Source organism: Zootoca vivipara, chromosome 2 (assembly GCF_965207765.1).
Source record: "Zootoca vivipara chromosome 2, rZooViv2.hap1.1, whole genome shotgun sequence".
Taxonomy (NCBI): Eukaryota; Metazoa; Chordata; class Lepidosauria; order Squamata; family Lacertidae; genus Zootoca; species Zootoca vivipara.
In genome coordinates this window covers 115351697-115363576 of record NC_142584.1, presented here as the reverse complement: position 1 = coordinate 115363576, position 11880 = coordinate 115351697, and the positions used below count along the sequence as shown (strand labels likewise).

Genomic DNA, 11880 nt, shown 5'->3' with positions numbered 1-11880 from the left:
GTAAATGTTTTTCAACAACATTTATTCATAAGAGGCTAAAAACAGTTAAAAGAAAATCAACCCAAGACCACATTACAACTAAACATTGACACAAATATCAAAATGTTGCACAATGAATCCATTACCAGAGTTATCAAATCATTACCATCATTTAATATTTACATACCACCTATCTGGCTGGGTTTCCCCAGTCATTCTGGGCGGCTTGTTGTTGTTTAGTCGTTTAGTCATGTCCGACTCTTCGTGACCCCATGGACCATAGCACGCCAGGCACTCCTGTCTTCCACTGCCTCCCGCAGTTTGGTCAAACTCATGTTCATAGCTTCGAGAACACTGTCCAATCATCTCGTCCTCTGTCGTCCCCTTCTCCTTGTGCCCTCTATCTTTCCCAACATCAGGGTCTTTTCCAGGGAGTCTTCTCTTCTCATGAGGTGGCCAAAGTATTGGAGCCTCAGCTTCAGGATCGGTCCTTCCCGTGAGCAATTAGGGCTGATTTCCTTCAGAATGGATAGAACTATGGATGGAGGCTTGATTCCCTACTTCAGCATTCCAATCCCCTATAATGAGAAGAACATCCTTCTTTGGTGTCATTTCTAGAAGGTGTTTTAAGTCTTCATAGAACTGGTCAATTTCACTTTCTTCAGCACCGGTAGTTGGTGCATAAACTTGGGATTACTTTCGCCACCATTTTGTTGACTATGAGGGCCACTCCATTTCTTCTGGGTGGCTTACAGCACATAAAAAATTGTTAAAACGTTAGACATTAAAATTTTTCCTATACAGTTGCCTTCAGTAGTCTTCTAAAAGTCAGATAGTTGTTTATTTCCTTGATGTCCGATGGGAGGGCGCTCCACAGGGTGGGTGCCATTACCGAGAAGGCCCTCTTTCTGGTTCCCTATAACCTCACTTCTTGCAGTGAGGAAACTGCCAGAAGGCCCTCAGAGCTGGACTTCAGTGTTCAGGCTGGACGATGGGGGTGGAAACGCTCCTTCAGGTAGAATATATCTGGCCATGCCAACAAGGGTTGGTGAGAGACTTGTAACCAGTGGATAGCATGATCTGAGAGGCTATACTCTCGTTGCAAAGATCTACTTTACATATGTCAACAGAATACCAGCCTGGTAGTATCAAGGAGAAACTCACAACAGATAAAAAAATCTTTGGGAAAGGAGAAATATTCAAGCAAGGGTATATGCAAGTGATGGCTACATGGGAAATGCATGGGAAATAAAACAGAATACAGCTCTGTAAATCTAACTCTTATCAGGAGAATAATCTGCAACACAGCCACTAAAAGGAAAAAAAATTCTAATGGAAGCAAATTCTAATGCTGAACGTGATCATTGGCTTACTCTCCGCAGGAGTTATTTGATATGATTAAAGATTTTCCCACACTCCAACATTTCTAAGATGTTTCATTTGTACAAGTTATTTACTTTTTAGTAAGGGAGCCCGTCACTGAAGTTATTTCCATACGCCAAACATTTATAAGATTTCCTTCCAGTATGAGTTCTTTGGTGGCTAGTAAGGTTGCTACTGCGACTGAAGCTCTTTCCACACTCCGAACATGTATACGGTTTCTCTCCTGTATGAGTTCTTCGATGCGACTTAAGGGAGCTACTGAAACTGAAGCTTTTTTCACACTCCGAACATGTATACGGTTTCTCTCCTGTATGAGTTCTTTGATGGGACTTAAGGGAGTTACTGCATCTGAAGCTCATTCCACACTCCGAACATGTATACGGTTTCTCTCCTGTATGAGTTCTTTGATGCGACTTAAGGGAGCTACTGCAACTGAAGCTTTTTCCACACTCCGAACATGTGTACGGTTTGACCCCTGTATGAGTTCTTTGATGTGACTTAAGGCCACTACTGCAACTGAAGATCATTCCACACTCCGAACATGTATACGGTTTCTCTCCTGTATGAGTTCTTTGATGCAATGTCAGTTGGCTACCGCGAAAGAAGCTCTTTCCACACTCCAAACATTTATAAGGTTTCTCTCCTGTGTGCAATCTTTGATGCAAGGTAAGGCTGCAACTGTGGCTGAAACTCTTTCCACACTCCAAACATGTATATCGTTTATCCCCTATATGAATTCTTTGATGCGAGTAAAGGGAGTCAGAGCGACTGAAGTTCTTGCCACATTCCCAGCATTTATAAGGTTTGCTGCCTCGATGAGTTTGTTGATGTCTAGTAAGTGCATTGCTGCGAGTGAAGCTCTTTCCACACTCCAAACACGTATGCGGTTTCTCCCCTGTATGAATTCTTTGATGCGAGGTAAGGCCACTACTGTGACTGAAGCTCCTTCCACACTCGGAACACGTATACGGTTTCTCCCCTGTATGAGATCTTTGATGCGCGGTAAGGTGACCACTCCGACTGAAGTTCTTTCCACACTCTGAACATGTATAAGGTTTGTCTCCTGTATGAGTTCCTTGATGAGAAGTAAGGTGACCACTCTGACTGAAGCTCTTTCCACACTCTGAACATTTATATGGTTTCTCCCCTGTATGAGTTCTTTGATGCAAGATAAAGGAACTACTGTGACTGAAACTCTTTCCACAGTCCAAACATTTATACGGTTTCTCTCCTGTATGAGTTCGTTGATGCGAGGTAAGGGCACTAATCACAGTGAAGTTATTTCCACACACTGAACATGTATACGGTTTCTCCCCTGTATGAGTTCTTTGATGCAAGGTAAGGGCACTACTCCAACTGAAGCTCTTTCCACACTCTGAACAATTATACGGTTTCTCCCCTGTGTGCACTCTTTGATGTAAAGTAAGAGTTGAGTGCTGACCAAATCTCTGTCCACACTCTGAACATGTATAAGGTTTGTCTCCTGTATGAGTTCTTTGATGCGAGGTAAGGCCACTACTCTGACTGAAGCTCTTTCCACATTCTGAACATGTATACGGTCTCTCCCCTGTATGAGTTCTTTGATGCACGATAAAGGCACTACTGTGACTGAAGTTCTTTCCACACTCTGAACATGTATACGGTTTCTCCCCTGTATGAGTTCTTTGATGCGAGGTAAGCTGGCCACACCGACTGAAGCTCTTTCCACACTCCAAACATTTATAAGGTTTCTCCCCTGTATGAGTTCGTTGATGCGACGTAAGGCCGCTACTGTGACTGAAGCTCTTTCCACACTTGGAACATGTATATGGTTTCTCTCCTGTATGAGTTCTTCGGTGTCTAGTAAGAGTTGAGCGATGACCAAACATCTGTCCACACACATGCTTTTTCTCCTCTCTGTGAATTTGATTTTCACCATCCTGGGACATATCAGAGTCACCCTCCGACTTCTGCTTTCGTCTCCCCTCTCGTCTGCTACTTCCATTTTGTGCCCCCAAGTTCCGCTGCTCCTCCTCCTCTTTGGCTCTTTGTGGTGACACTTCTGATTGTTCCCCTTCTACCAGCATCCGTTCAACATCTCCTGATGGAATAAAAAGGCAAACTGATGAAATGCTAAAGCAGTGTCTTCACCCCAATCATTCAGTGATCACCAAGTTCCAGGTCCCAGGCGCATCTGGCGGTTCCCTCACTGCACAAAGTGAAGTTACAGGGAACGAGGCAGAGGGCCTTCTCGGTAGTGGTGCCCACCCTGTGGAACGCTATCCCGTCAGATGTCAAAGAAACAAATAACTATACAACTTTTAGAAGACATCTGAAGGCAGCATTGTATAGGGATGTTTGCAATGTTTTATGTTTTATTATGCTTTTATATTTGTTGGAAGCCAGCTATAGTGGCTGGAGAAAACCAGTCAGATGAATAGGGTATTATTATTATTATCATTAGTGTTTGTTTACTCCCCTATACCCGGAGGTCTCAGGGCGCTTCACAGAAAATATCACAACATATATAATCAGAATAAAAACAACAACCCAATAACACCCCTCCAGAAAAGAGCCACGTTTGAAAATGGGCATAGGATGTCAAATAGATGAAGCAAAGGCCTGGTTAAAATGGAACGTTTTTGCCTGGTGCCTAAAGGTGCATAATGAAGGCACCAGGAGAGTTTCCCTGGGGAGATCATTCCACAGACGGGGAGCTACTGCATAGAAGGCCAGTTCTTGTGTTGCCACCCTCCAAACCTTTTGAGGAGGAGGCACACGAAGAAGGGCCTCAGAAGGGGATCTTAGGGTCTAGGTAGGTTCATATGCAAAGAGGCGGTCCTTGAGGTATTGTGATCCTGAGCCATTTAAGGCTTTATAGATCAAAACCAGCACTTGGGCCCAGAAACTAATTGGTAGCTCGTGCAGTCAGCGCCTGGAGGCCCCAGTCCTGCCACTCACCACCTGGCTCAGGGCGGGGCCAAGGCCTATAAGAACTGCTGTTGCTGCTGCTATCAGCCAGGAGGACTCCCCTGCTCAGCGCCTGGAGGCCCCAGTCCTGCCACTCACCACCTGGCTCAGGGCGGGGCCAAGGCCTATAAGAACTGCTGTTGCTGCTGCTACTAGCCAGGAGGACTCCCCTGCTCAGCGCCTGGAGGCCCCAGTCCTGCCACTTACCACCTGGCTCAGGGCGGGGCCAAGGCCTATAAGAACTGCTGTTGCTGCTGCTATCAGCCAGGAGGACTCCCCTGCTCAGCGCCTGAAGGCCCCAGTCCTGCCACTCACCACCTGGCCTGGGCGGGGCCAAGGCCTATAAGAACTGCTGTTGCTGCTGCTACTAGCCAGGAGGACTCCCCTGCTCAGCGCCTGGAGGCCCCAGTCCTGCCACTTACCACCTGGCCCAGGGCGGGGTCTGATGGGCTTTATAAAGGACTGTTGCCGCCGCCGCTGCTGGGCAGAGAGGGCTCCATTTTGTTTTGTTTTTTTTTTGTTTAAATTCCTGTTATTTTTTACCTATGTTATTTTAAACTGTATTAAGGATGTATTCTTAGTTTTAGATTTTGATTCATGTCGAAATTGGTTTCTATTCAGTTGTGTATTTTTTGATGTGGCTTATGTATTGTTTGTGACTTTTGTAATTGTGCTATTGTTGTATTGTTTTGATATCTGACTGGAAGCCGCCCAGAGTGGCTGGGGAGACTCAGCCAGATGGGCGGGGTACAAATAAAAAATTATTATTATTATTATTATTATTATTATTATAATATGGTCAAACTACCTTGCTCCGGTGAGCAACGTGGCCGCTGAATTCTGCACTAGCTGAAGTTCACGGTCTTCAGAGGTAACCCTACATATAACGCATATCTATATCTAACCTTGATTACCAAGGTTATCTCAAGGCAGCCCTGTTTAGGGAAGCTTTTAATGTTTGATGGATTTCTGTATTTTAATGTTTTGCTGGAAGCCACCCAGAGTGGCCGGGGAGACCCGGCCAGATGGGCGGGGTATAAATAATATATTATTATTATTATTATTATTATTATTATTATTATTATTATTATTATTATTATTATTATATACCAGAGCATACAACGGTAGATAGGCTATCCCTGTCCATATAGGGCAGGGGCTCCGAAACAAAGGCCCGGGGGCCGCATGCGGCCCAATCATCTTCTAAATCTGGCCCACGGACGGTCCAGGAATCAGCATGTTTTTACATGAGTAGAATGTGTCCTTTTATTTAAAATGCATCTCTGGGTTATTTGTGGGGCATAAGAATTCGTTCATTTCCCCCCTCAAAATATAGTCCGGCTATAGCTGCCAAGTTTTGGATTTGAAAATAAGGGATCAGCACCCTCACTTGTCCCGGGGACAGTCTACGATTCTCAGGGACAGTCCATACCGCAGGGCGCGGTAATCCCCCCAGGCTACAAATTAATTTACACCAGGCTAAACACCATCATCTTTCCCCACCTTCGGAATGGACACCACCCCCATCCATCTCCCCATCCCACCCTCCTCTTCCCCCCTATTCTTCCCAATGTCTCAATAACCGAAACTGATTTGTTAAAATGTTAGAGGGGGGAAATATGAGAGAGACATTGTACACACCTCTGTGATATTCTGTGCGTATTACTGTTTGTTTGTTAGCCAGCTTGAGCATATTTGGAAGTAGGATAGATTTTTTTAAAAAAAACTTGTTGCTATTAAAGTGTTCAGGTACCAGAAACAATTTGGTAATTTTAGACTTTGCATTTACTGGCCTTCCAGCATGGGCGTAGCCAGGATTTTTGTTGGGGGGGGGAGCAGAATTGACATGACTGGTCAGTTAGTCAAGTATTTTAATTGTTTGACAACCATGCCTTCCACAGTGGGCAGCCTGAGGGAGTTACATAGACAACCCTGTTGTGTAGACCACTTGTATTATTATGCCCTATTGTGGTTTGGAGGGGGATCGTGGCTGAGAAGAGTTTACAACAGCCATATGGTGTAGTCCACTCTCATTTTGTCCCTAAGGCAGCTTGGTGCTTGGTGCATGTGGCTGAGAGGTGGGGTGGCAATAGGGGGCTCACAGCAGCCCTGCAGTGCAGGCCACACCTTTCCCCCACATGCAGCTCCCTTTTCTCTTTTCATTGCTCTGTAACTGGAATTGCATGCAGGGAAGGCATGCCTCTGAGCATATACAGACCACCACCCCAGGCCCCAACACCCCATAGTGTTTTTTGGGGTGTATGTGGAGAGTGAGTGAAAAAGTTGCCTCCACTGTCTTCTGTCCACCCGTCTTTTCTGCCTCGCTTATCTTTGCTGGTACGCCTCCCCCCTCCCCCCCAAAGCCAAACTTCAAAGGCCCTAAGGAGGCCTACCCTGCAGCACTGCTGGGAGTAATCTTCTGTCTCTCAAAGGGTGATGGGGGCTCCTCCCGCTGTGAACCCCAAGAAAAAGGATGGAGTGCCTACTTTGATGCTTGCATGGCGTGCAACTTCTCCCCCCAAAGCCCCTTTTAATAATAAACCATGCCAGGATTGGGGCCTCTCATCCCACATCTCTCTTTTTTAGAGGCGGGGCTCCTTGCTGCCAGGCAGGCGAAAGGGGAGGATTGCAAAGAAACTGAAACAAATGCCTAGAGAGGCTTGTGCTGGAAGAAAATGAGGGAGAAAGACGCGGGAGGGGGGAGTGGCGTGAGAGAGAAGCTTATTTTTGAAATGCACCAATTGTTTAATTAAGGGGCATTTTTAAAAAGTAAGTAAATAAGTTGTTTAAACACTAAGAAATGGGATGATAAGCTCTGGGGTTTGCACCTCTATATGGATTTAGCCGCGGGGGGAGGGGAGGGGCGGATGTCACCCTCAGGGCGCCCCCCCACTCCCAAGCCTACAGCGAGCTGGGAAGAGGGAGAGCCGCAGCAGCTGCTTTGCCACGGCTCGTCAGAGACTCAGCCAGAGAGGGGAAGTGGAGGGAGGCTGACACAACAGGACTAGACTGTGCTCTGGACGCCCAATGAGATTCATCTGCTATAACAGCAGTCAAGGTCTTGGTGGGTGCAAGCAATTTAATCTTCTTCCATTCCCCCCCCCCCCAATAAAGTGCATTATAGAAAGTATATAAACAATCAACACAATCAATATACCGTTTATAAGATTAAGATTCCAGCATAAAATAAAGATACATAAAATAAAAAATCCAACGCTATGACTTCCCTCTGCTTCAGCTCGACATCTTTCAATATCCTATACTATACTCTTATTTACATTGTGTTTTTGATAGTATTCAACATTCACCTATTATTAATTCTATCATAATCCAATTCAACTTTACATACTTAGTCCTTTACATATCAACAGGTTTTCTTTAGAACAGTGTTTTTTCATATAGTCCTGAAATCACTGCCATTGGTATGGCCAATTCTATAAATTCACATAATTTACCTATCCAGTCTTCTTTAGTGGGAATAATGTCCCCTTTCCAATTTTTAGCAAGTAATAATCTGGCTGCAGCTGTGTCATATAATGCCTATTAGAATCATAGAGTTGGAAGAGACCACAAGGGCCATCCAGTCCAACCCCCTGCCAAGCAGGAAACACCATCAAAGCATTCCTGACAGATGGCTGTCAAGCCTCTGCTTAAAGACCTCCAAAGAAGGAGACTCCACCACACTCCTTGGTAGCAAATTCCACTGCCGAACAGCTCTTACTGTCAGGAAGTTCTTCCTAATGTTTAGGTGGAATCTTCTTTCTTGTAGTTTGAATCCGTTGCTCCGTGTCCGCTTCTCTGGAGCAGCAGAAAACAACCTTTCTCCCTCCTCTATATGGCATCCTTTTATATATTTGAACATGGCTATCATATAACCCCTTAACCTTCTCTTCTCCAGGCTAAACATACCCAGCTCCCTAAGCCGTTCCTCATAAGGCATTGTTTCCAGGCCTTTGACCATTTTGGTTGCCCTCTTCTGGACACGTTCCAGCTTGTCAGTATCCTTCTTGAACTGTGGTGCCCAGAACTGGACACAGTACTCCAGGTGAGGTCTGACCAGAGCAGAATACAGTGGTACTATTAATTCCCTTGATCTAGATGCTATACTCCTATTGATGCAGCCCAGAATTGCATTGGCTTTTTTAGCTGCTGCATCACACTGCTGACTCATGTCAAGTTTGTGGTCTACCAAGACTCCTAGATCCTTTTCACATGTACTGCTCTCAAGCCAGGCGTCTCCCATCCTGTATTTGTGCCTTTCATTTTTTTTGCCCAAGTGTAGTACTTTACATTTCTCCTTGTTAAAATTCATCTTGTTTGCTTTGGCCTAGTTGTCCAATCTGTTAAGGTCATTTTGAAGTGTGATCCTGTCCTCTGGGGTGTTAGCCACCCCTCCCAATTTGGTGCCATCTGCAAACTTGCTCAGGATGCCCTCAAGCCCATCATCCAAGTCATTGATAAAGATGTTGAATAAGACTGGGCCCAAGACAGAACCCTGTGGCACCCCACTAGTCACTACTCTTCAGGATGAGGAGGAGCCATTGATGAGCACCCTTTGGTCTGTAAGCCAGTTAGAAATCCACTGAATGGTAGCATTGTCTAGCCCCCATTTTACCAGCTTCTTTACAAGAATATCATGGGGCACCTTGTCAAAGGCCTTGCTGAAATCAAGATAGGCTACATCCACAGCGTTCCCTTCATCTACCAGGCTTGTAATTCTGTCAAAAAATGAGATCAGATTAGTCTGACATGACTTATTTTTCAGGAACCCATGCTGACTTTTAGTGATCACAGAGTTTCTTTCTAGGTGCTCACAGACTGTTTGCTTAATGATCTGCTCTAGAATCTTTCCTGGTATTGATGTCAGGCTGACTGGGCGGTAATTGTTTGGGTCCTCTCTTTTCCCCTTTTTGAAAATAGGGACAACATTTGCCCTCCTCCAGTCTGCTGGAACTTTGCCTGTTCTCCAGGAATTTTCAAAGATTATTGCCAGTGGTTCTGAAATCACCTCTGCCAGTTCTTTTAATACTCTTGGATGTAGTTCATCTGGCCCTGGAGACTTGAATACATCTAAACTAGCCAAGTATTCTTGTACTACCTCCTTACTTATTCTGGGCTGTGTTTCCCCTGCTGAATCATCTGCTCCATATTCTTCAGGTCGGGCATTAGGTATACCTCTGGCTTTTTTTTTTATAAAAAAGGAGCTTTGAGCATCTGTTTTACCTCTTAATGGATACACCCACAACATTTATTAATTTTCTCACTGCGCCACCATACATATACAGCACCATTGTTCCCTCTGCATTTCCAACATTTGTTGGATTTGAGGTTACGTACCTTGGCTAGTTTGGAAGGTGTCATATACCACCTGTATAACATTTTCCATAAGTTTTCCTTGATAGTGTAACAGGCAGGAAATCTGTTGTCTAACCTCCAGAGTCTCTCCCACTGTTCCATCTGTATTGTGTGGCCGATGTCCTGGGCTCATTTAACCATTACATCCTTTCCTTCCTCCTCTTTTAGATCCCATTCCAATAACAGGTCACAAGTTTTAGAATCTAGATAAGAATTTTTCATCATTTCGTAATAATACTTTTTGTAGTTTGGAATCCTCTTTCCCAAAGCAATTTTTTTTATCTGAATTAAAAACATTGTTCAACTGGTGATATTGAAGCCAATCCTTGAGTAGTTGACTATAGGTTGCCCAATTTCCCTCCATATTTAACTCTCTGTGGACTTTGACCTTACTGTAGCCAAGGTATGCATGGCATCCGTACCTGTTGTTGCAACTCTCCAAATCAAGTATATGTTTTCTCTAACAAGATCTAATCCTTAATTGAACATAGGCACGAGGCTTCGAAGTATGTTCTTAAATCGGGGAGTGCGAAACCCCCTCCTTTTTTTTGTCCATCAGTAATTTGTGTTTTATGCGGGGTCTCTTACCCTGCCATATGAACCTGGTCAGATCTCTCCTCCAATCGTCAAAGCATTCCGGCAAGCCATTTTAACAACAAAATGCTTTGCAAACAAGTCAAAGCGAGCTACCGTTGGTTCTACCACCTCCTTTGGGCCAGCCTGTAAAACCCGGAAAAGCCCCGCCGGACAACATAATGAAGCTGCAATGGGGGCAGAAAACTATGCTTTCTTTGCTGCCTTTACTGCCACTAGGTAGGTTTGATAATGAGCCCTTAGCGGGGTTTGGTTGCATAACGTGGATCTTTCATCCACTTGCGTTCAGTCGCTCAGCTTGGAGTATACCAGAGGGCCAGTCGGGCTCCACAAAGGGGGAGAGGATGCTCAGCAGTATTAGAATCAGAGTTGGAAGAGACCACAAGGGCCATCCAGTCCAACCCCCTGCCAAGCAGGAAACACCATCAAAGCATTCCTGACAGATGGCTGTCAAGCCTCCGTTTAAAGACCTCCAAAGAGGGAGACTCCACCATCCTTGGTATTAGTATTATTATTAGTAGTAGTATTACTACTAGTATTATCATTATTAGCCTGTCTGTATAATGCCTCATCCACACTTGGACTTTGAATGTGGACTTGAAGTTGCTTGTTTCTGCTTTTTTAAAAACCACTTCTGCCCAGAATTGCTCTTGCAGAAGCTGCTGTATTTCACAGAAACACAAATATTTTAAATGTGTATGTGTGTGGGGGGGGATGTTATTGGGTTGTTTTTGTTTTGTTTATGTAACTTAATTTTTTATATTGTATTTTATCCTGTGAACCACCTTGAGGTCTGTGGGTATACATAAATTTAATAAAATATAGTACAATAGTATAGTATAGCATAGCATAGTATATAAGCATAGTATAGTATAGTATATACTAGTATAATCAGGCCAGATAAAAATTATTACAAATTCCAGGGTGAGCCCCTACAGAAGGTTTTCCAATGCTTAAGGGTTTGCCTTGACCCCAAGCCCTATGGGGAGACCAAGGAAGGTCACCCACCTGCCCAAGTTGGCCTGCTGGGAGGAGAGCAGGAGGAGAAAGATCTGCCCTTCCATTGGGAAAAGATGTCTTATACCCATAGAAAGGGGGAATGACCTATAAATGCATTATTTAAGCGGAATTGTATACGGAATGCATTAATTATTGGAAATGTAAATATTATGGGAAATACCCTTTGCAAAAGCGTGTGCATTAGGAGAAATCTGCACCAAAATGCTGACCAATTTTCAAGAGGTCTTTTAAAAAATAATAAGATGTGAAAATCTGGAAAAAAATGATGACTAGAGAAAGGAGAAACAGAAAAAAACTTACGTTGAAACAGGGCTTTTTAATCCCTCCCCATACTCCCTCCCGAAGCACCCCCACTCCCCCCCCGTTATAATATATATATATCACCCACCTCCAGCGCCTCCGCGAGGAAGGACAGCCGCCGCCATGACCAGCATCTCCCTGGGGAAGCGGGACAGGAAGTGGAAGCTCCTATTCTCCCGACAGCCTTTTCCCCCTCCGCTCTAGGAATCTCAGCTCCATCGCCGCTGCTCTTAACCGTTTCTGAGCCGAGCGGCAGGAGCCTCTGGGCTCTTCCCGGGAAAGAGCGAGGAGAGGCGCTCG

General features: G+C 44.7%; 1 protein-coding gene across 1 annotated transcript; it reads right to left on the bottom strand.

The window, feature by feature from the left end:
* Positions 1 to 5: 5 nt before the first annotated feature.
* On the bottom strand, positions 6 to 11720 carry LOC148687135 (uncharacterized). The gene is given in 4 exon segments (XM_088663839.1): positions 6 to 1503; positions 1506 to 3442; positions 9649 to 9869; positions 11669 to 11720. Coding segments are annotated over 3 exon segments (2106 nt in total). The 5' UTR covers positions 9800 to 9869; positions 11669 to 11720; the 3' UTR covers positions 6 to 1485.
* Positions 11721 to 11880: the final 160 nt, after the last annotated feature.